The sequence below is a fragment of the Mus caroli genome, chromosome 15 (genome assembly GCF_900094665.2).
Source record: "Mus caroli chromosome 15, CAROLI_EIJ_v1.1, whole genome shotgun sequence".
Lineage (NCBI taxonomy): Eukaryota > Metazoa > Chordata > Mammalia > Rodentia > Muridae > Mus > Mus caroli.
In genome coordinates this window covers 93,546,050-93,571,327 of record NC_034584.1, presented here as the reverse complement: position 1 = coordinate 93,571,327, position 25,278 = coordinate 93,546,050, and the positions used below count along the sequence as shown (strand labels likewise).

Genomic DNA, 25,278 nt, shown 5'->3' with positions numbered 1-25,278 from the left:
AAAAAAAAAAAAAAAAAAAAAAAAAAAAAAAAAAAAAAAAAAAGATTGTGGGGGAAAAGGTTGGCTTTCCAGCCAGACTGAATGAGTGGGTTGGAAAAGTGGGAAGTGTCAGAAGTTGAGGCTGTGGTGTGATAAAAGCCCAGTGCAGACTGAGCTGGGAACCCTCCCAGTAGGTGATCACTCATTGACAAGTCACTCATTGACAGGTCTCTGTAAGAGGAAAGGGTTGGGCTCTAGATCCCAAAGTCCGATCTGTAAAGCTGCAGTTAGCAAGACTTCTGGAGTCACTTCTAGTCCTGCCCCACCCCGCTTCCCCTTCCAGACTCCCCAGGGAAGATCGGATCCCTTGAGTAAGCTTTCATGGAACCTTGAGATAATCGCTTCGGCCCTTTCACTTTCAGGACTGCAGAAGCAGAAGCTAGAATAAAAACTGGTGCAATGATTTCAGGTCCCCTCACAGACTGACCCTTGGGAAGCTCGTAGACTAAGCTAGAAGGGCCCTGCTGGCTTGGCCCACGAATCCTATCCTGTTTCTCCTATCTCACCCTGACAGGAGGATTTGTGTTGCTATGTCAAGTTATTGGACAATGTCTGCTGTTCCAAATAGAAGCTGTTCTCCGTGTTTACTTTGCGATTTGTAGAGAGCTCTCTTTCAGAATGTTACTGTTTGAGCTGAGCATGGTTGCTTGTGCCTGGAACTCCTGCATTTGATTGAGAGGAGGGGGATCAGGAGTTCAAGGACAGCCAGGGCTGGAGGAAGAGCTTATCTCAAAAAGTAAGAGAGAAACTTGAAAATGATACATAAGATGTGTCGCACACTGTCCAGAGCTGCCTGATGTGGGTGCTGAGACTTGAACCCTGGTCCTCTGGAGGTACAGTATGTGCTCTTCACCACTGAGCTATTTCTCTAGTCCCCCAGTCTGATATTCCTGAGACAAGATCTTACTGCGTCTCGAAATCACTGCGTGTGCAACCCAGCATCGATTGTGGCTCTCATCAGCCTTCATTTATTTAATTATTTATTTTTGCCAGAGCCCTTGAATATCCCTTCAAGGGACTTCGTTCCGGCTCTCCCTTTTCAGTCCAGCAAGGTTGTCACTAAAACAAACAAAAAGGTCAAGAGTGTGGATTTTTCAAATTGTGGCTTCCAGGATCGCCTTCGTGCGCACTGCCTGGTGGTGCTCAGATATAGGTTCTCAGGTCCTACCCAGATCTCTGGGGGATACTTGTGGCAATGTGACGTTTAACAGTTCTAGAGTCATGTAGAGACTTCAGGGAGCCAGTACCCAAGGATACTGTCTAAATCTCAGTGCACGACCTTCAAGATGCCCCCAGCGCCTTTCCCCGGTCTTATCTCTCCGCACTACCCACCCACCTGGCACTGCTGCGCAAGTGATTCATTGTTTCCTGGACCCGCCCGGTTCCCTTCCTGCCTCCGTGCCTTTGCAGTTCCCACAGCATCAGACCACCCCCACCCCATTCCCGATGCACCCCTGTTTCTTAAGAATCCAAATAAAACGTGACTTTAAGACAAAACAAAACAACCAAAACCCTCAACAGGCATATTCTAGTATTGACTTCTGAGTCCGTGGCTGTCGTTTTATTTTTTGCTTCATTTCTCACCTTGCTGCTTTCGGAATGATTGTCTCCTTGAAAGATTACAAGCGAAGGAGGGTTTTGATTTCCTTGTAGCTGTAGTGCGCACAGTGAGCAATCAGATATTCACAGTATATGAAATATATCTTATCTTGTGTCCATAGTATTATATAGCAGTTAAAGTCCTTTCCAACTGCTCGTAAGTCCACCTTGAACCTGGCTGCCACTCTTAGTCATCTTTGTCCTTCCCTCTTAGCTCACTCCCCAGCAATTTTATTCCTGCCTCAGGGCCTTTGCCTAAAACATTCTCCTCATCTTGTCCCCTGGCTGGCTGCCTGTGTCCTCCCCCTCATTCTGCATTCCGCTCAAATGTCCTTCATCGGGAGGCTTTCTGGAGCGGCTCTGGAGCCTCTGTCCCTTCCCCTCCATACACCAAGTACCCTTGGTGCGCTTGCCTGCCTGCCTGCCTGCCCCAGGCACATCCTTCCTTTGCCCCGATTCTCCAGCAGAATGGACGTTTCCTGAGAAGAGAGACCTTGCCTATCATTGTTAACTCTGAGCCACAGACCCTGCCCAGTGTGGTAAGAGCTCAGTAAATATTTGCCGAGCGAATGAATAAGCATTGAAGATAGACTTCGAGTTTTAACGACTCTTGTGTGGGTTTGCAGTCCAAAGAGGTGTGGCGCTATCTTTTCAATGGACAACAGCCTGAGGAGTTCCATGTGGGTTCACATCAGGTGGCACCCTCTGAGGATTTCTGTAGGACAAAGGGTACAGTGGCAGCTGGGATTTGGTCCCGGGGTGCAGATTTCCAATGTGATCCCAGGATCAGGACACTGGTCTGCTGCCACCGTTTGCGCCTGCGCGTCTGTACGTCTGCTCGCTGAGGTGCCACTGAGAGAATATGGCGCTTTTGGCTCTCACTAGCCTCTAATTTTTCCCCCTTTGTTTTTTGTTGTTGTTGTTGTTTTGTTTTGTTTTTGGTTTTTTTTTTTTTTTTCTTTTCCATGAGACTTCTCTGTGTAGCCCTGGCTGTCCTGGAACTCTGTAGACCAGGCTGACCTTGAACTCACAGAGATCCGCCTGCCTCTGCTGGGATTAAAGGCAAGCACCACCATCACCCACTCTTTCATTACTCTTTCAAAACCTGGAACCCAGTGGTTAAACGCCTCAGGAACCAGCAGGCTTCTGCTTTCCGCTGGGGGGTTTGGGGGGGGAAGAAACTATCCAGAGCACCCCAGGAATGCTGGAATTATGTTCCCTCTACTGACTTGGAATGAACTAAGCACAAATGCTTTTCGACAGTAGCTGTGAATCAGGTTTGCTTACTTATAACTAATTAAACCTCACATTATACCAAATTTCTTTTTCTTCCCCCTTCTTTCTCTCCCCTTTCCTTCCCTCCCCCCTCACACTGGTCTTGAACTCACAGCTGCCCTCCTGCTTCGGTCTCCCGAGTCCTGGGAGCCCAGGTGTAACCCCCAGGTAACTGACTTGATTTCCAGCCTTTTCCCAGTTTCACGACTTTACTTTTTTAATCCCGTGCTTTCTCTAACATCGGCTTCAGATTTTATTCCATAAATGCCTTTCAGTGCAGCTCAAGTCTTCAAGGCACGTTTGCTTTCCCCCCTCACATAATGCTCAGAATATTTGTGTCATTTAATATCCGGTTTTTAAACGAAGAGCTTGAGACTCGTTCAGCGAGTAAAGCCCCCGCCACACAAGCTTGAGAACTGAGTTTGGATTCCCAGAACCCAAAAGAGCCACACTCAGTATCTCGCCTGTAACCTCGATGTACCCATGACAGGATGGGCGGCAAAGACACGAGTCCCTGGAAGCTGGTGGGCCATCTAACTTGGCATAAGCAGTGGAACGAGAGAGAGAGAGAGAGACAGAGAGAGAGAGAGAGAGAGAGAGGAGAGAAAGGAGAGAGAGAGTTCAAAAAGGTAGAAAGTAGAGACTGACATCTGAAGTTGACCTCTGACCTCTACGTACATGCTATCATACATACAAATAAGCTTGTATACAATATGCACACATGTATGTACTCATGTGCATTCACACACATAATACATAGGCAAAGACTTAAAGAACAAAACTGAAACCCAGTAAAGTTGACTTTTCCGTGTTAACTGAAAGGCACCGCTATCGGCATTAAGAGACGAACATTACAGTTCAGCTAAACCTTTGATTAATTCTGTGTAGCTCCCTCCTGCACTTCCAGCACTCGGAGGATAGACAAGAGAGGAGTTTAAGTCACCTTGGCTACGTAGCAAGTTCAAGGCTATCATGTTAAAAACAAAACAAGAAGCTCAGGGATGAGAGATGGCTTAGCCGCTAAGGGCACTGGTTGCTCTTCCAGAGGACATGGGTTCTATTTCTAGCACCTACATGGTGACTCAGAACCATCTCGAACTCCAGTTCAAGAGATCTGATGCCCTCGTCTGACCCCCACAGGTACTGCATGCACATGATGAACAGCCATACATGCAGGCAAAGCATTCATCTGGTTAAAGGCCAGTGGGGCGGGGGGAGGTGGAGTGGGATGGGGGACGACGACAAAGCATCAATATTAATATATTTGTTATTAATCCCTAAGAAATAAGGATTGGAGCATCAGTCTTGGGGAGTTGCCCGGCGTTATGGCTCGCGTGGCTTGCGTGGCTATGTGGTTTGACGATTTCTTACTGGACCACCCTAGCTGTTCTTACCCTTGGTTAAAGCACTGCCCTCTGCTGCGCCTCTAGAGAGCTTGCTTGAGAAGAGTCACGTTTCAGTAAGTCTGTTTAATTCTCCTGCTTGATGGAATTGGCTCCATTATCTGAACTGGCTCTTCAGATTGAGCAAGCTCTGAAAAAAATATCATCTAAAATTTCAGATAAGAATAATTGAAGCCAAGCCTTTCCTGGAAATGGCCAGTAGTGAAATGAAGAAGGCCTGTGTCTGGAGGGATGTTGACTAATTAGTAAGGACACGGACTGGAGGTTCTGTTTTCAGAAGTTCTTCTCCTAAAATAAGGCGTGTTTCCTTACCCTTTTTTTTCCATGACAGGGTAGCCCTGGCTGTCCTGGAACTCTGTAGACCAAGGCCAGAGCTTAGAGATCCTCCTGGCCTTGCCTCCCAAGTGCTGGGATTAAAGGTGTGCGCTGACTCCCCCAACTGGTTATTTTGTCTTAATTAAGCTTGTAATTGGCAAGTATGTGGCTTGCAGACAGATACTCAGTTTGGCTTGCTTTTTTTTTTTTTTTTTTTTTTTTTTTTTTTGATTTTTCGAGACAGGGTTTCTCTGTGTAGCCCTGGCTGTCCTGGAACTCACTCTGTAGGCCAGGCTGGCCTCGTACTCAGAAATCTGCCTGCCTCTCCCTCCCAAATGCTGGGATTAAAGGCGTGCACCACCACTGCCTGGCTTGCTTTGGTTTTTGATGCAGGGTTTCTCTGTTGTAGCTCTGGCTGTCCTGGAACTCACTCTGTACACTAGGCTAGCCTCTTAACTCGGAGATCTTCCTGCCTCTGCCTCCCAAGTGCTGGGAGCGCCAACTCTGGGTGTGAGATACTCAGTTACACAGTGGGACTTTGTTGAACACTGTTGGGAAAGTGTCAGCATAGCACTGTGTTCCGTGTGTGTGTGTGTGTGTGTGTGTGTGTGTGTGTGTGTGTGTGTGTGTGAGACGCACGTGTGATGTACCTGATGGTCATTTACGTATGTCACCAGTGCAGAGGTTAAAGGAGACACAGTCTATTCGAAGAGCCTTGCCACCTGCTCACTTCCAAGCTTCTCTGATCAAATGGGCTTCCTTCCACATTCACCTTAAATTTGAAATCATTGGCTGCCTTTTTCTGTCCATTTCTCTCACTGTAGGAACCAGCCGAAAAACCCTCCCAGGAGCTGTCTGCCCTTTGCATTGAGTTAATTATCAACTGACATGGAGAGGCAGAGAGGAAGCAACAGGACAAAAAACAAATTAGTTATTTGGGAGCGAGGTGTGGGGGGACACGTGTATGTGTTAGAGCTGGTAATTGTTTAATTTAAAGGGAGAAGATTAGAGAGGCTCTCGGTGATCTTTTATGACCTGCAATTTTCAGATCAAAGTGAGTTTTTAAAAGCTATAAATTATATTTCATGTTTAAAGAAGATATGTGAAATTACCACAGTTATATGTCTAACAAGCTAATTTGGGTTTCTTTTCTTTTTTTTTTTTTAAGTTTTCTTTATACATTAACTTATCTTGCATGTACATGTATGTGGACACATGTGGAGTCAGAGAACAGCTTTTGGTGTGAACTTTCTCCTTCCACCGTGTGGGCTCCATGGAGAACCCAGGCCACCAGGCTTGGAGCCATCTTGCCCAGCCCCTGACTGGGGGTTTCTGAAATGCAAGAGCTCGCTACACTGAGACACATTCCGGCCCGACCCTTTCTTTCACTGGTGATTTGACAGAAATAAGTTGAGCCTGCAGCGCCCCCACGTTTCACAGCCACGCTTCTCTTTTGTTTGTGCTGGAAGCCATCTTGTTTCCAGCCTCACCCCCTAAATGAACAGGAGTTGATTTTCTTTCTGAGCCTTGGGTCCTTTCTATACAGATGACCCAGCCACTGAAATACACTGTGACAGTATTTCTGCATGTGTTACTGTGCGGATGAAACACTTCTGTATGTGGGATTCCATTAAGACGGCACAGACATGTACTCCAGCAATAGGGTGAGGAGCACAGAGTCTCTGGGCTCTGTAGTGAGTACAGGTTCAGCCAGAATGTCAGAGTCAAACCCTGTAAACCCTGTAAACGAGAAAACAAGTAAGGAAACAAAAAACAAAACAAAACAGAACTTGGCCAAGCCTGTCGCTGTGAGCCTGTACTCTCAACACTCCGCATGCAGAGGGAGGAGAGTTACAAATTTCAGCGCCAGGCTAGGCAGGGCTTATGTAGCAATAACCTGCCTTAAAAAAAAAAAAAATCTGAGTTCTAGGCCAGCCTGGTCTACAGAGAAAGTTTCAGAACAGCGAGGGCTACACAGAGAAGCCCAGTCTCAAAAAACAGAAAGAAAAAAAAAAAATAGCTTGCAAGATGCTAGGGATTGGGTTTTTTGTTTGTTTTGTTTTGTTGTTTGGTTTCTTGAGATAGGCTCTCAACTAGCCCAGGCTGGCCTCAAACTCGCTGTGTAGTTGAAGATAGCTAGATGACCTAAACTTTTGTTTATTTAGTGTATGTTGGGGGTAGGGATGGGGTATTCATAAACGCTACAGCTTGTGTCCGGAGGTCAGAGGACAGCTTTGTGAAGTCAGCTCTCTCCTTCCAGGAGAGACTCCAGGAATCTCGGGGCTTGGTTATTAGGCTGCAATCACCCTGTTACCCTCTCAGCAGTCTCCAAGGCCTCCTATGTTTCTGATCCTCTGGCCACAGTCTCCCAGGTGCTGGGAATGCACTCCATGCCTAAGTTCTGTGCAGTGCTAGGGATGGAACCCACAGTCTTGGGCATGAGGATGTGAGCGGTCTACCAACTCAGCGATAGCCTCGGCCCTAAATGTAAGATATTTTCGCTGGCATACAGCCACCATGTTTACCAAACAGTTTAGTAATGAGCTAAATGCTTCAGGACACAAAGCTTAGGGAATTGTCTTAATGGCGTCCAGAAGTAGATACTATGTATCCTTTATGTTTCTTTTTAATTTATTTATTATTGTATGTAAGTACACTGTAGCTGTTTTCAGACACCAGAAGAGGGTTACAGATCTTATTACAGATGATTGTGAGCCACCATGTGGTTGCTGGGATTTGAACTCAGGACCTTCAGAAGAGCAGTCAGTGCTCTTAACCACTGAGCCATCTCTCCAGCCCCGTATCCTTTATGTTAACATGAACTCACAGGCCGGCAGGGCAGAGATGCAGTTCAGGTCGGGGCTTCTGGACTGTATCATTGGCAATCATGACAGCCCTAAGGAAGGCTGTTCAGACTACCCTGGACACCAGAGGTGTGATTCTCAGCACGCTGTTGCCCCATGGGAATCAGAGTCCGTAAGACTTTTAAAGTCTAATCTGTCACTTTTTTCTGTTGTTTGGAAACAAGGGTCTCACTCCAGAGCCCCAGCTGGATAGAAGTTACAGCAATCTCCCTGCCTTAGCCTCTTAAATACTGAGATAACAGGTGAGAATAACAAGGCCTGTCTGGTTCTACTACCTTTCGTTTTATTTATTACTTATTTATTGAGGGGACAGCTTGTGGGGGGTCAGTTCTTCTGTTTCACCATGTGGATCCCGGGGAATTGAACTCAGGTCATTGGGTCTGGCAGCTTTTCCTGCTAAACCATCTCCAGGACTCTGGTTCTAAAACTTGGCAACTGTATGCCCCTGAGAAAATTAACTTCTCAGGCTAATTTCTTCCTCTGTCGGGTGAGAATGCTTGCTTTGTGATGTCATAGACACTAAGTGAATGAGATCAAGAGGATAATGAGCCAATGTGTGTAAAGCCTGTGGCAAATGGTTAGCTTTCAGTAATTGATCCCCGGGCTACAGTGGCCTGGCAGAGATGTCATCTCCCTAGGTAGGTGGCTAGAATCTTCAATTCCAGCACTTGGGAGGCTGACCCAGAAGGATCAAGAGTTTGTGCCCAGCCTGGATCATATAATGAGAACCCTCTGAGGCCTGCCTAATATTCAGATGATATTTGGGTGGCCCCTCCCCAAGTAGGATGTGCTGGACTGCCAGGACAAGGGGAGGGCCTGAAACACACCCCCAAACAGTGAGTTTCTCTTAAGGCTGTGGGGCCATATAACACCAGTCAGGCTCCCCATTGAGATGTGGTTCTCATCTGTACATCAAGTGCCATTTATGCTTGCAAGGAATATTAATGAGGTCTGGATAAGAATCAGACACCCAGAAGGGACAGCTGCTGGGAGAGACAGCTTAATTGTTCAAGGAGTTCCATGTGATAGTCAGAAAGCCCCTGTGCAATTAAAAAGCGTAATTAAGCTGCAGAGGTATAATAAACCATTTATAAATGACATTTAAAGATAAATGCCGGCGAGGTGGCTCAACTGGTAAAGGCACGTGTTCCATATCCCCAGTGACCCAAGTCAGAATTCATGGTGGAGGGAGAAATGCAATCCCCAAAAGCTGTCCTTTGACTTCCAGATGTGTGCCATAGCACATGCATATGTCTCTCTCTCATACACACCATATGCATACACCTACCATACACACACACTTATACATATATACCATATACACATATAATATAAACACAACACACATACATACATACACACACAAACACCACATACACACACACACATACACCATAAATTGATGTGACGTTTCTGAGAGAAATTCAGGAATGTCTATTGAACTTTTGTTGATGGAAAAAGCTCCTCTGTCCATCAAATGTGCACCTCCAGGTGGGCACTGTGTTCCCATCCATTGCAGGCTTGCTCACGATGAAGAGCCAAGCAACCCACAAATGTTCATTGACTGTCTTAGTCAGGGTTTCTATTCCTGCACAGACATCAGGACCAAGAAGCAAGTTGGGGAGGAAAGGGTTTATTCAGGTTACACTTCCATACTGCTGTTCAATCGCCAAGGAAGTCAGGACTGGAACTCAAGCAGGTCAGGAAGCAGGAGCTGATGCAGAGGCCATGGAGGGATGTTACTTACTGGCTTGCTTCCCCTGGCTTGCTCAGCCTGCTCTCTTATAGAACCCAAGACTACCAGCCCAGAGATGGCACCACCCACAAGGGGCCCTCCCCGCTTGATCACTAATTGAGAAAATGCCTTACAGCGGGATCTCATGGAGCCATTTCCTCACCTGAAGCTCCTTTCTCTGTGATAACTCCAGCTTGTGTCAAGTTGACACACAAAACCAGCCAGCACATTGACATTGCCTTAGTAAGTTATAAGATATCAGACATCATGTAGCATGATGTACTGTGGTTCTGGAAGGTGGAATATTTCTCTGTGTCCTTAGGTGGGAAAACAGACAAAAGGAATAAAAACACTGCTGTCAAACAAGGATGTACAAAAGGCCTTTGGGTATTTTTCACATGTGTGCGTTTTTGTTTGTGAGACACAGTTTTCTGTGTAGTCTTGGTTGGCTTTTGAGAGCCCAGGCTAGCCTTGAACTGGCGGCACCCTCCCCCACTGGTCTCAGCACCGTCCTTGGTGCTAGGATTGCAGGCATGAGCTGTTAAGACCTGCAGAACTATTATATACAAATATTGTATATTGTACATTGTATAAATAACCTCTCAGTGCCTCGGTTCCCTCATCTGTCAAGGAAGCACCACCTGCTTAGGTCTGCAGCTGAGGGCTTCCCAAAGTGGGGAAGGCAGAGGTGTGGAGACAGAAATGTTGATGGATCCCACCCTCAGTGCTGAACTGTGGACCTAATTAAAGATTAAAGTTTTCAGTACTGGGAGAGATGACGGGAATTGGGGGTCATTTCTGGGGAGAGGCACAAATGTAGGGCAGTGGAAATCCTGGGAATCTATGAAGGGTTCATAGCTAAGACTGAGTAATGAAAGATACAAAACCTGAACCATAATTAGGCAAAGCTGCCAGCGGAGGGATTGGGACACCAACCCAGCCACAAAACCTTCGACCTACAATGTGTTCTGCCTGAGATGTGCTGGGGTAAAGGTGGTGCAGAAGTTGTGGGAGTGGCCAACTGATGACTGGTCTAGCTTGAGTCCCCTGCTGTGGAAGGGAGCCCACCCCTGACATTGCCTGGAGGGGCGGGAACCAGAGGCTGGATAGCCCAGAGGCCTAGCTAAAACCAAACGTGCCAGGCCATAAACAAACGAACAAACAAACAAAAGATTCCAGATGCTGTTCTGCTATAGACAGGAGCCTCACATAATCGTCATCAGAAAAAACCGATGGAAACAGTCAAGAGACCCACAGCCAAACATTAGGCAGAGGAAGAGCAGGAAGAAGAATTGTAGGAGCCAGAAGGGTCAAGGACATCAAAAGGAAACACTCAGGAATCAAGTAACTTGGGCTCTTGGGGCTCGTGAACTGAGACCGGTTCAGGAGACTGAACCACCAAACAGGAAGCCCGCATGGGATCCACTGCACATATGTTATGATGGCAGAGCTTGGTCTTCGCGTGACAGTGGGCGTGGGGTGTGTGTCTCTGACTTATTTGCCTGCTTCAGGGACCTTGTTCTCCTACTAGGTTGCCTCCTTCAGCCTTGATTTGAGGGAAGATCCCTGGTCTTATTGTAACTGCTGTGTTTGGTTGATATCGCTGGGAGGCCTGCCCTTTTCTGAAGGGAAATAGAGGAAGAACAGACACACTTGCACATGTGCGCACGTGCACAGTGAGAGAGAGAGAGAAAAAGAGGGAGGGATTTAGTGGGTTGTAATATATAAGAGAATAAATGTAAAAATTTGAAAAGAGTTATAGGTAGGGAAGTATTCTACTTTGATAAACTTATGATGCTGGGAATTGAACCTGGGTCCTCCAGAAGTTCAGTCAGGGCTCTAACCCCTAGCCACCTCTGCAGCCCCCATTCTAAATGATTTTTAATTAGAGCCTTATAACAGACATAGGAGGTCTTACATAGGAACTAAGCTAAGAACTGAATCTTTAATGTTTTGTCATCTGCGACCTCGACACTAGTATATAGAGATGTCAAGAGACCTTAAGCTGCGTGCTCTACCCTTTTCCATACTTACATCCCTGTATATGAGACCACTCTCTGGGGCTGGTTGTCATCTTGACTGTACATAGAAGGAAGGCTGCCCTGAGCCTGGTAAACATTGGAAGTAGAGTTGGAGTTAGCTCGTGTTTCCTAGGTATGGTCCTGCCTCACGGTAACCATGGTAACCATGACGAGAAGGTGGGTGATGCATGCCCTTAGGGAGGGCACCTCAGTCATCATGATCACCTGGTGACTTTCTTTTTTTTTTTTTTTTAAAGATTTATTTATTATTATACATAAGTACACTGTAGCTGTCTTCAGATGCACCAGAAGAGGGCATCGAATCTCATTACAAGTGGTTGTGAGCCACCATGTGGTTGCTGGGATTTGAACTCAGGACCTTTGGAAGAGCAGTCAGTTCTCTCAACCACTGAGCCATCTCGCCAGTCCAGCTCCACCTGGTGACTTTCAAGCTATAATGTATAATGTATGTTTTATTTTATTTTTGGTGCTGGGATTTAACCCAGCTCATTGTAGGTTCTATGGCCGATCTACCTCCCAGTCCTAAAACTATACTTTTAAAAATAAGGGTTTATTAAAATATAATGATTTACACATCATGTAGCTTATCTATTTAAGTGTCCCATTTAGTGGATTTTAATATACCCACACAGCAGCCACCAAAGGGGGGAAACACCAAATTATATATTATAGAATTTTTTACATGTAATCTTTTGAAGAACTGGTGCCCTTTTCCAAATGACCCTCCCATTGTCTTTCCCACCACAGTATACAAACATTCCAGCGGCTTGTATCCTCACCAGCACGTGTCAAGTGAGCCTGTCTCACAGTAAGAAATATTTCATCTTCCACTGGGCATTGTGACACACGCCTTTAATCCCAGCACTCAGGAGGCAGAGGCAGGCTGATCTCTGAGTTCACAGCCAACCTGGTCTACAGAGTGAGTTCCAGGACAGCCAGGGCTACACAGAAAAACCTTACCCCAAACAAACAACAAAAAAAGAAAAGAAAAATATTTTATCTTCTTACACAGTTCACATACACAACACATAAATAGCTCAACAAGAGCGTTTTTTTTAAAGGATGTTTGTTTGTAGTATAATCAAACACTGTAGTGTTTGCTACAATGTTTCCTTTTATTAAAACAAATAAACGGGCTGAGGCTGTAACCCAGTGAGCTTTCTCACTGAGTCAGTGAGCACACGGTGCGCTAGAGGCTCTGTACTCAGCTCTGCAAAAACAAAAGCAAGAGCAAAGCATGCTTGGTTCTGACTCCGAAAACTGGTTTTGAAACTTACTAATTGTGCCCTGGAGTCAGAAAAACACTAGGCCATTGTAAGTCCCTTCTCCTTAAACAAGAGGGAGGACAAGGCCCAGACAGGTGTCTTCCTAGGTCACTTGGCTAATTAGTGGCAGAGGCAAGATTAGAGCCCAAGCCTGGTTTGATAATTTTCAATTGTAATTTAAAGTCTCTTGAAGCTGCAGTGCAGCTTATTCTAACTTCTGGGACCCATTGCAGAACGTGCAACTGAGTCCGTCCTAAGAGAGTGGCTTGTATTTCTCCATTTTGTACATCTTCGAAATCTCTGGCACCATGGGGTCACGTGGATTTGGCTCGCATAGCATGGAATAGTAAATGCCTGATAGAGCTTGAGAAACAGGCCAGGAGACTGCTGTAGACGGCTGTCTGCCTGGCTCCTCGCTGCCCCACTCTGCACAAGCTGGCTGTAACTCTCAACTCTCAGGTGGCGAGGAAGGGTTGCCTCTCTCTCTCACTTTTACTGTTTTTTGTTTTTCGAGACAGGGTTTCTCTGTGTAGCCCTGGCTGTCCTGGAACTCACTCTGTAGACCGGGCTGGCCTCGAACTCAGAAATCCACCTGCCTCTGCCTCCCGAGTGCTGGGATTAAAGGCGTGCGCACCACCATGCCCGGCTTCACTTTTACTTTTGTGTTATTTTTCTTTCCCTTGCCTTCCCTCCCTGCCCCTAGTACTTCGGATTGGCCTAAGGCTTGACAAGTGCCCTGCTGCTGAACCATTCATCTTTAAAAAAACTTTTTTTTTTTGGTTTTTTTTTTTTTTGAGATGGTATCTTACTTTGCTGTGGTTGACCTGCAACTAGCTCTGTAGTCCAGGCCAGCCTCAAATTCAGAGATCTGCCTGCCTCTGCCTCTTAATTTCCGAGAATAAAACAGGCACTGCCATGCCTGTTTAAAGAAAGAAAAGAAAATGTTGAACTTTTATTTTATTATTTTTTTTTGTGGGCTGGAGTTACAGGAGGTTTTTTTTTTTTTTTTTTTTTTTTTAATGTATGAGCTTGGGTGTTTGTGTGGGAGTTCTGTGTGCTGGGCAGAGGCTTCAGGTCCCTGGATTTGGAGTTGCTGATGGTCTGTGAGCTGCCTGCCAGTGGGGGAGGGGGGTGAAGTGAGGGTAGGGTGGGTGCTGGTAGCAGAACCTGGTCCTCTGCAAGATCATGCATCCCCTAACACTGAGCAATCCCCCAGCCCCTTTGGTTTCCTTTAGGACAGGCTCTCAAGTAGCCCAGGTCAGCCTCGAATTCCTAATCCTCCTGCCTCCAAGTCCAGGATGAGGAGTTACAGATGTGTGTCAGCACACCTGGTTACCTTTAGTCCCAGAACTCAGGAGGCAGAGGCAGGCGGATTTCTGAGCTCGAGGCCAGCCTGGTCTACAAAGTAAGTTCCAGGACAGCCAGGGCTATACAGAGAAACCCTGTCAAAATTTCGCTCGCCTCTACCTCCCAAGTGCTAGGATTAAAGGCGTGCACCACCACCGCTCAGCTGGTTGGGTTATTTTTAAAGTATGGATTCTGGATGCTGGGGGAGTGTTCTATGTGGCCCCTTTCCTACTTTTCTGGAATACACATCCCTCTCTCTCCAGCCCTTAAATTCTGTGTTTTCCAGCCTTTCCAGGGGAACCTTGGCCACTAGAACCATTGCAAGCTTCTGGTTAAAACGTGGTCTTCCCGGGCTCTTCTCCAGCTTGATGAGTCATGGGAAAGAACCCAAAAAGTCAGTATTTGAAACAAGTTTCCTAGGTGATTCTTGTGTGTACTTAAGTTTATGACCTCCTGAATTAAATTTTCTTTTCTCTTTCACTTCCCATTTCTCATCTTAACTCCTTTTGGCTTCTCTGGTTCCACTCTGGCTTTGTTGTCTGACATAGTTATTCATTAGCATTTATGAGGGAACACCTGAGTTATGTCAACAGCCCTGACTGGGACAAGCTGCTCTGAGTTCAGCACTCAGGACTTTGCTGCTGCATTCAGTGGGTTTCTCATAGTTTGCCATGAATTGTTTAGTGAGCAAGCTGTGTGTTTCAGTCTCCTTTCCCTGAAAGCTCTGGTCTATGCAAGTAGCTGACTCCAACTGGTGACTTCAGAGCCTGAGGCCATTTCCTTCATTGACAGATACCTGTTGGCTATGGTCATTAGCTAGGGCCTGTAATTCAAGCACTTGGAAGATTCAGTTAGCCTCAGCTACATAGCAAGCTCAATGCCAGCCTAAACTGCATGCCACTCTAAAAGAAACCAAACCCGAGGCTGGAGAGATGGCTCAGTGGTTAACGGCACTGGCTGCTGTTCCAGAGGACCTGGGTTTGGTTCCCTACTAGACCTGCACAGCAGCTTATAACTCTCGGTAACTCCTGTTCTAGGGGATCAGATGCCCTCTTCTGGCCTCCTCAGGAATTGCACACACATGGTGCACATAAATAGATGCAGGCAAAACACACACACACACACAGATAGATAGATAGATAGATAGATAAATCCTTAAAAAATTTTAACCCAAACAAAACAGCAACAGACTGTATGATGTGATCAATGTTATTTTTTTAGTATTTAGTGTATGTGTGTGTTTGTGTGTATGTACCATGTGTGTTTGGAGATGAGAAGACAACGTATTGGACTCCACTGTCTCTTTTCACCATGTGGTTACAAGGGATTCCACTCAGGTCATCAAGCCAACACCTTCCCGCACTGAGCCGTCTCGATGGCCTCGAGGTGAGAGTTTAAGGAGAAGAGAAACTGAACCTTCAGTGATTCTGGGGGTGGGGCTGAGTGGAGGCAGGGAGGCTTCTGCAAGATCATGAGAATGATTTGCGTCGGGAGAGCGCCATTAAAAAGATAATTTCAAAATTGAGGGACTAATTAGCCCTGGAGATGACAAGAAGATAGTAAGATCTAAAGTGTGGCTTTAATCCTAGCCCCCAGGAGGCAGAGGCAAGAGCAGCTCAAACATGGCTCTTGCCTTTTGGTTTGGGGATTTTTGTTTTGTTTTAGTTTGGTTTTTGGAGACAGGGTTTCTCTGTGTATCCCTGGCTGCCCCGGAACTCACTCTGTAGACGGGGCTGGCCTCATACTTACAGAGATCCACCAGTTTCTGCCTCCTGAGTGCTGGGATTAAAGACAAGGACGGGGTCTGTGGTCCTTGTGTTGGTGGTTCAGTGGTCTGTAGGAAATGTCTGGGGATAGAGCCAGGCCAGAGCAATAGATGGATGATGACCAAGTGGAGCATGTGAGGACTGTAGTCTGACTGTGCTGTACCAGCAAAGTAAGTGTGAGAGGAAAAAGCTTAAGATAAAAAGTAATTTTAAAAAGCTATATGTGGGGCTGGAGAGACGGCTCAGCGTTTAAGAGCACTGACTGCTCTTCTGAAGGTCCTGAGTTCAATTCCCAGCAACCACATGGTGGCTCACAACCATCCATAATGAGATCTGATGTCCCCTTCTGGGGTGTCTGAAGACAGCTACAGTGTACTTAGATATAATAACAATAAAATAAATCTTTTTTTTTAAAGCTATGTGTGAGTTCAGATATGTATTTATAGACATAGAAACACAGTCATCAAAAATAGCTCACATCTTGGGTTAGAATGGCAAAATCTGGGATAGAGACAAGCGGAGGAGAAGGAGGAGGAGGAGGAATCGTCAGGGGCCTGGATGCTTGGACTTAGTGGTGGAGCCTTTGTCTTGCACGCAAGGTCAAGGCCCTGGGCTCAATCTCTAGTACAAGGGTGAAGGGTGGAGAAAAGGCTAGCTGGAAGATTGCAACAGTTTCTTTTCCAGACCCTAGGCAAGAAGCGGGAAAGATTGTGTCTGAGCGAGCTTGTCTGCCTCCATATTTTATCCCTGGCCTGGTAATGTGTGACTCAGTAAATAAATATAAACACTTAGGGCAAACTGCTCAGCAAGTGTAACCTTATTCCCCATCCTTCCAACCATGAATTTGCTTCTAAGTTACAACCACTTTTCTATACAAAAATATCCATACAAGGAGATAAAAGAGGGACCACATGCTCCTGAAGTGACTCTGTCCTGATACAAACATCTATGTCCTTGTTGACTCTGGGAATTTGGTTGGCGTTACAATTATCCTATTGTCTAGATACATATTTCTACAGGCAGCTGGCTGAAGTTCTCCAGCAGCAGTGGCAGTGACTAGCCCCACATGCCTATAGACTTGTCTGTTATGTCTCTGTAATAAAACAGTGAGCTTTGTATGTATGATAGATGAAGCTTCTTGTTTATAGGATTATTTGGGTGACAAGGACAGTCTCTCACTACTCAGACTAGGCCGTCCTCAAATTCAGGATCCTCCTGTCTCTACCTTCTGTACTGGTACTACAGGGGCTTGCTTGTAATACCATACCTGCCTTCAAGTTATTAAGGCTTCATTTTTTTCATATGATTTGCATTTATGTCAAAAGTTTGAATAAGGGCTGGAGAGATAGCTCAGTGATATGTTTTTTATGTAAAAAAAAATTTTTTTTTTTTTTTTTGGTTTTGTGAGACAGGGTTTCTCTGTATAGTCCTGGCAGCTGTCCTGGAACTCACTTTGTAGACCAGGCTGGCCTCGAACAAATATTTTTATTATATGTACATATATACATATATTTTATTATGTGTATATTTTATACATTTATTATTTATTTATTATATATTGTATTATGTTTATATCATAAAATCTGACCTAAGAGGATGGGTTTGGGAGTCTGAAAAAGAGCCTCATCTAGAAAGACTGGATGATGAAGAGCAATACTATACCTTTAAGCACATAATAGCTGGATCCCTGTTTACAGTGGAGTGTGTATAGTGACCAGAAGTAACTGTTTCTCTCAGAAGTAGGGATGATTACCTCTGATGCTTATTATTCTGATAACAAACTGCTGTCCCTTGATGACTTTGGGGCTGTGGATGCTCAAATCCCTTTATATAAATAGTGTCATGTTTACATAGAACTTATGTGCAGTTCACGCCATCATTAGACTACATATGATGCCTAGCATGACGTGTGCTGCTCTAATAGTTTTGTATATTGATCATGGAACAATGACCCGAGTCTGTGCATTCAGTGTGGGTGCAACACTGTTTCTTGGTTTGGTTTCTTTGACAGTTTCTTGTTTTATTTGATCCTTGAGACAAGTCTGAGTGGCCTTAAACTCATGACTATCCCCCAGCCTCAGCCTCCTGAGTACTGAGAATACAGGCATGCACTAACATACCCTGCATATGCAAATTTTTGAAAATATTTTTTGGTTCTCAGTTGGTTTTATTCCGCTAATGCAGAATCCAGGTGTTTAGGGGGCAATCTATAGCCGTCTCGGTGGTTTTTGGTAAATTCTAATCACGTTTGTGTGCACCGTGGCACAGGTGTGGAAGCCAGAGGTCAGCTTGCAGGGATCAGTTCTCGACTTCTAACACGAAGATCGTGAGGCTTAAACTCAGGTTATCAAGCTTGGAGAAAGCGCCTTTCCTCACTGAGCTACCGTGATGGCCCACTGTTCCCTCACTGAAAACCAACTGGTTTAGGTTTGCAGCAGCCAGGTGGCCCAGGAGTGAACATCTCCCTTTCAGGCTATCAGCGTGTAGTCTACTACTGAACCCAACCCAGCACATTGGGGCGGATAGCAAGGGCATGGGCATGTATCACCACAGCCAGCTAAAATAAGCGCTCATAGAACATGATGTTCACATATGTCTCATCTTTCCAGAAACTTTTCGTGCTCTGCCACAGACTGTGGTACATGATAAATCTCTTGTCCTGCAGATGTGAATGTTAAAGCGGAGGGAAATTTTTATTTGCCTTAAAGGTCATACATAGAAGGATTGGACTCTATCTCCGTTCGCTCACAGGCTATTTCTCTCCACCGTTGAAATATGGCCCAAATTCCTCGGCATGGTTTTCAAAAACTCTTCCCCGCCTGCCTGGCTTCCTTCTGTCTGTTTCTGCCTGGAATCTAACTCTTCCTCAGACACTAGTGCTGCGCTTCCCCCCTCCCCATTCACTCCCCCTACCACCCTGCCCTCACTTTCACATTCTTTCCATTCTGCAAATCCCAAGTCAAGCTAATGTCTTTTCCTCCCACCAAGCCAGAGGTATGCATGGAGCCAGAGGTATGCATCGCTTCTAACCACATCGTTGCCTTGTGCTGTAATTGTGTAGATGGCTGCAGAGTCAATAAATCATGAGCACTCTTTGGAGAGGAGCTTTCTGTTGAGCTTTGAGGGTACCCTCTATTCACTGCTTGAATATAAGGGGTGCTTCTCCTAACCTTTGACTAAGATTTCCCAGGCATTTTGGTCAAAAGTAATCAAAACCATGAACTTAGGAGCTGCTTTTTTTTTTTCTTCTTTTTTAAACCTTATCATCTCTAACCCTCCAAATAATATAACCAGGCATGGCGGCAGATGCTTGTAATCTCAGCACTTGGGGAGCTGAAGCAGGAGGATTGTGAGTTTGAGGCCAGCCAGAAAGACCTAATTAGTAAAACCCTGATGTAGGCATGCCTAGGGCGCTGCTGCTGGTATGAGGACTTTGCCTACTTGCTGCCCAGGCAAGTCTCAAGCGTTCCTGCCCCAGCCTCAAAGACAGCCAGGACTGTGAACTTGTAGTGCCGCATCTGGTTCTGCATTTCCTTTTTCATGGAGAGCTTTCAGAACATACTTTATTTTTTTTCTTCCTTTATCCATAATGGTTCACTGTGAAAGATCTGACAACATTTATAGTCACACCCACATTGGAAGCATACATTTTCCAAATGTTGTCTTAAAGAGTTGGTCAACGTTTCCTAAATTTGGCTTGAAAGGCGACTGCTGTGGTTTCCGGTCCTGACACTTAGCTGAACAACTACATGTCCCCCCCCCCCCTTGCCTTTCTTGTCAGAGAAAATGCTGACGGTGCTTGGTGAGTCTGTCAATGAAGGTACGGCACACTCATGTTGAGGTCACATGAATGAGAGACATACATACGTGTTCAAAGCTTTCACACTTACTGTTGACTTAGTCTGTAGGAGCGTCGTTTCCTTTTCATCTTATTCATCCTATTGTCCTGAATTTTTAAAAAAAAATCTAAGTCTGAGAAAAAAACCACAAGCTTTAAGTGGTGAGAGCAACTGTACTTGAATACACGAGAGTTAAGCCATCAAAAACTAATGTGTGTTATTTTCAGAGAAGGCTTTGATTAGAAGGACAGCACGCTGCCTGCGGGTATGGAGGGTTGTCTCAGAAGGTGATCTGGAGGGCTAGGCCCAGCACACTGTATTGTGCTATTGTCAAGGCTGATGAGAGAGAGAGCAGTTCTAACGAATCCATTCTACAGATCTGTCCTGCTCTGTGGTTGCCAAGAGAACAGCTGTTTCATCTGTATTTTTTTTTTTCCCTACTCAAATAAGGAAGTATTGACTTGTTTCTGATCTCACCTCTTCTGGACAAAGGTTGGAACTCCTTTGGTAATTCCTAGGACAAGAAAACCCCACCTCCAGGTTAGCAGGTGGGAACTGAGTGGTGTCAGGGGTGCACTTTGTGTGTTCTACAGCTTGGAGGGATTCCAGAAAGGAATGTTAAGTGTAGAGGATTTACCCTCTTAATTTAAATATGTACTTTACCCAGACATTTAAAAAGCTTGATAATTATAAGAGCCAGTGGTAGAACATTACACTTAAAATATTCTAAATATTCACAATACTACAGTATGTCTAATATTTAAAATATATTCTCTCCTTAAATCTACAGTACAATCCTAGAAAGACAAATGCTGTCTTTGTTTTTTCCTTTGAAGATACTAAAGCTAAAGATCGTGTAAGTTGAAACATTTTCACAGTTGCATGGCCTGGATACAATGTATCCTGATCATACGCATCCAGTCACCCTTACTCATCCCCAACTCCTACTGGGCCTCTGCTGCTTCCCCATCAGTTCCTCTCCTGCTTTGTATCTTATTGATCAATCCATCAATCAGCTTTTGATTGGTTGTTTGGGGACAAGGCATGTACATGCCAGTAGCATGCTTGTGGTGGGCAGAGGACAATGTCAGGAGGTTGTGTGTCCCAGAGATAGCATTTCAGTGGTCAGGCTTGGTGGCAAATGTCTTTACCCACTTAATCATCTCCCCACCTCCATGTCCTTTCTTTTGGTGTGTAGGTCTTGTTCAGGTGACCACAGCTTCTGTGTGCTTGTGATTGTGAATGTGGTCACATCCAGAAGACTACGTTTCATGTACCGCTGTCTGTCCTATGGCTGTCTGTCCTATGGCTCTAACACTCTTCCCCCTCCTCTTGCAGTGCCCTGTCTAGGGCTGAGGACTGCACTCAGAACTCGCTTATCCTCAATACTGACAAGTCTCTGCTTTAACCATTGTACATAGAAGATGCTCTGACCAAGGCCAACCCCAGCACTGCTCTGTGGCAGTTTGTCAACCTGTCCAGTTAGCAGTGATGCATTCCCTCTAGGGCCCAGCCATAGGCTTTTGGCCAAGTTTATACCCGACATGAGTTCCTTCCTGTGAAGCAGGCCTCAGATCCAATGGGGAAGTGATTGGTTAACCCACCCCCATCCCCACCAAACAGTCTTGCCCTGTAGCAAGGGTGGACATGTCCAGCCTAGCAGGTTGGTATTGTAGCACACAGGCTCCATAGCCTGGTAAGACAGTTGATGACATTTCTCCCCCCAGTGGCCTGCAAAGCCCCTTCTAGAACTATGAAATACCAGCCAGCAGAAGACAGCTTTCAGCTCAGTCAACCTTGATTTTTGTGTCCTGCATCCAAAGTGTACGATATCTTCAACAACAGGGTCTTGCCATCTAGTTAGTCCAAGTGGGAACCAAGAGCAGCAGTAATAATCTCTGTTGTTTTGGGTGTTTCCGGGGACTCCTTAACCATGACTTCTAGGGATGCGTCCTATACCTGCACTGGGATTTTCATTTAAAACCTGTGGTTTCCCGGGGCTGGAAAGATGGCTCAGAGGTTAAGAGCACTAGCTGCTCTTGCAGAGGACCCAGGTTCGATTCCCATCACCTATATGGCGGCGCACATCTGTCTGGAACTCCAGTTCCAGGGGCTCTGATGTCTTCTTCTGGCCCCCACAGGCACCAGGTATATATACCTGGTGCACACACATACGTGTAGGCGTAGTAACCACTCATGCACATCAAATAAAAATGGAAAGCAAAGCCAAACAAAACCTTCTAGGATCAGCATTGCCCACCCATGCAGGGCACCTCCACTTAAACTGTTTTCATCGTATTGCTTAGTTTCTGACGTAGTAGGCTCTTCCTCACCCCCACATCTCCTCTCTCCCCAAAACCCATTACCATTTAAACCTTTCTACCTGTGGTATTCCTCCACATTACTTCCATGTTCCATGTGTTTTACTATCCACCCACCAAAGACTTCCCCCACCGCATCCTCACACGGAACTCTCACGGCCCCTTCCTGCCTCCTGGCTTCCAATAGGCACTCACTCCACCTTAAACATAGAAATCTAAACATGTCGATCTACAGTCTATCTATGAGAGGGAACAGGGTTTCTAATTCTTTTCTTTTGGGGGGGGGTGGTCAAGACAGGGTTTCTCTGTGTAGCCCTGGCTGTCCTGGAACTCACTCTACACCAGGCTGACCTCAAACTCAGAAATCTACCTGCCTCTGCCTCCCAAGTGCTGGAATTAAAGGCGTATAGCCACCACTGTCCGGCAAGAGTTTCTTCTTTAGGGCCTGGGTTACCACTCTTAGGCTGGATGGTTTTGTACTTAAGACTCTACCAATTTAAAGTATTTTGTATTTGTCTACTTTGCAGCGCTGGGGCTCAGAGCTTTGCCGGTGTTTGGCAAGCTCACGCTGAGCAGTATCCCAAACTCAAGTGTAACTAGTTCAAAGTAACAAACTTGCAATACCTCCAAAGCTAGCTCTTTCTCTTAAGCCGTCCATCCTCCCCAGCTCTCTCCTGAATAACAGTGGTCAGTGTTCCTGCAGAGTAGGGAGAGACAGTAGGGGGGAAAGGAAAGAAGGAAGGAACTAACAAAGAAGGAGAGACAGAGACAGAACCCCTGTGGACTCGGCAGAGCCTCGCTTGGGCTTCACTCAGAGATGTTGATCCACTCTCTCCCAGGATGTTATTCCAAAGAGGGGATGATTTCACTCCAAATGTGACTTTGGAACCAACTTAAGTTCAGAAAAAGGCCAACTAATGTTTGCACAGTAGGGTCAGTAATACAACGATGGAATTGGAATGGGACCTCAGAGATCATCTGTTCTGACCTCCTTTTACAGGAAACCGTACCCCAAGGATCCTGACTCGTCTGACAGAGGTCACATGGACTTGGGGAAAGCAGCCCAGGAGTGTGATCTGTTGATCTGCGCTCTTGCTTTGCTCACCCAGCTGCCCATCCCTGAGTGCTGGGGGTCCTGTCCTAAATATTCTCTCCCTTTCTCTAGCCCACAGGTATCTCAGAGTCTGTAGACAAGATGGAAGCGACTCCATTTAATAGACGCCAGTGGACTTCCCTGTCATTGAGAGTAACAGCCAAAGAACTTTCTCTTGTCAACAAGAACAAGTCATCCGCAATTGTGGAAATATTCTCCAAGTAAGTGCAGATCTCGGTCCAAAAGGACCGTCTGCCTTGAGCAGATTTACCACCTGTCAGGAAAATTGGTGAAGTGATGTCAACTGGCTGGACTGAGCATCCCTGGGCTTTATGCACCCTACAGGTCACCGGAGAGGAAAGAATGATACCAGTCAGAGGGCACCTCCCCCATCTTTGAATTTTTATTTAACTGAGGGAAAAAAAAGTTATAAACACAAAAAAGATACTTGTAAGAGCCTGGCATGGTGGAGCACACCTAGCACTCAGGTCTGCCAGGGCACAAAGTGCGTTTAAGGCCAATCTGAACAGTTTATAGAGAGTATGATGGTGCACACTTGTAATCCCAGCACCTGGGAGGCTACGACAGGAGGATCACTGCAAGGCCAAGGCCAGTCTGGTTTACATGAAGAATTCCAGAACAGGGGCTAGGGAGACACCTCAATTGTTAAGAACACCGGCTGCTCTTCCAGAGGATGTGAGTTCAAATCCCAGCACCCACATGGCAGTTCACAATTGTCTGTATTGACCTCTGCCAACACCAGGCACACACATCATCCACAGTCATATGTAGACAAAAACACCCATACACATAAAATAAAATAAATTTTAAAATAAAAACAATTCCAGACCAGCCAGTACCTCATCCCTCTAGGTAGGGCTTCCCTCAGCAGTGCAGGTTGGCCTATCACGCCCAGCCTCACTAAATCTCTAAGACTGAGGGTTATGACTCTCAATGAATGACAGTGTTTGGTTTGTAACTGATTTGGTTTGTAACTGATTTGGGCTAGTCTCTTCTCAAGTCAGCATCAGCCAGGGCGGCTCACAGGCTGGAGTCAGGGCTGGAGCACCTCCACGTGGCCAGTCCATGTGACTGTTTGGCTTGGTGGCTGGGTTCCAAAGGCAAAAGTCTGGAGGGGAGGGCGAGCAAAAGGGGAGGAGCCAGAAGTTCTATGCCTGCTCCTGACCTTGGTCCTGGAAGCCATACACTTTTTCGGTGGCCTTATCCTCAGATGTGAATCAGAAGTCTGGCTCCTATTCTAGAGGAAGGGGGTGGAATTTGGCTCCACCTTCTGGTGGGAGGAATGTCAAAGATATTTTGAATCTTTTTTTTTTTTTTTTTTGGAGACAGGGTCTTAGACCTCATTATGTAGCAAGACAGAATACCCAGATATCCAGTTTCCCATCTCTGCTCAACAGAAGCTAAGGTACTGCACTCTGCCCGGCTCTTGTCTGTTTTCTTTAAGCCCTCAGGGTTGATGTCTTCCAGGCAAGCATCTGACCACTGAGCAACAACCCCCAGTTCCCTTGCACGTGTTTTTAAACCATCTTCTGTGGGTTTCCCAGGCCTTCCTAAAGACTCCTCTTTTGTGTGTCTGCAGTGGAACCCAGCTGTGTCAGGGGTCTTTCTTTTGTTTTCTTTTGTTTAAACAAACACTTCCAGCTCAGGCTGGCCTTGAACTTGCTACTTACTGAGGATAGCCTTGAACTCCTGCCTCTACCTCTTGACCTAAGTGTTTTGTTTTTTATCCTCGGGGAGATTGATAGAGGAGGTTGGTTTGTGAAACGAGAGTTGAGCGTAGAGCAGAGGGAACATGGAAAGGCGTGGAGACCCTGCGTGATGGAGGGATAGGGCCCACACAGGTCAGTTAGGCCAGATGGTAAGCTCCAACTGCTGGCTGGGGTTTTAGTTGGGTTAACAGCAAGATGCAGTGGGAAGTTTCCCTGCAGGGAGACTGACAAGATGAGACCTGTGCTTTCCTAAGATGTTTCTGGCAGCAGCAGGAAAGCTTTATTGGCATAGTGAGAGATTGGTAGCATGGAGACGATTAATGGGGCTTTTGAGTGAAAGCTGGTGGGTTGGGGGTGGAGGGGCTACCAGGAACTGGAAGAAAGCGAAGGAATACGAGACAGTGCGGGGGGGGGGGAGATATGATTAATGGGCCTGAGAATCCCCTGTTCTGTAGAGAAGCTGCCCCACCCCCGACCTTTTCACCCTCCTCAGCCCCACCTGCAATCGGTTTACTAGGCTTGGCTTTCTCATGACCTGAGTCATGTGTCTGTGTAGTGGCTGCCTAAGCCTGCTCTTTCTGCACGTGTGCCTAAAATGCTCTAGGGCCAGGAGACACAGTGGCAGCCCTCCTGCATCTCCAGTAT

The 25,278-nt window shown here is 46.0% G+C and overlaps 1 protein-coding gene across 1 annotated transcript in view; it reads left to right on the top strand.

Moving 5' to 3' along the window:
- Lima1 (LIM domain and actin binding 1) overlaps positions 1–25,278 on the top strand; it is a 90,344-nt gene that overhangs the window by 7,178 nt on the left and 57,888 nt on the right. Inside the window, exon 2 of the mRNA XM_021183417.1 lies at positions 22,976–23,124. Within this exon, the coding sequence (XP_021039076.1) occupies positions 23,006–23,124 (119 nt within the window). The 5' untranslated portion in view covers positions 22,976–23,005. The remainder of the gene's footprint in view (positions 1–22,975; positions 23,125–25,278) is intronic.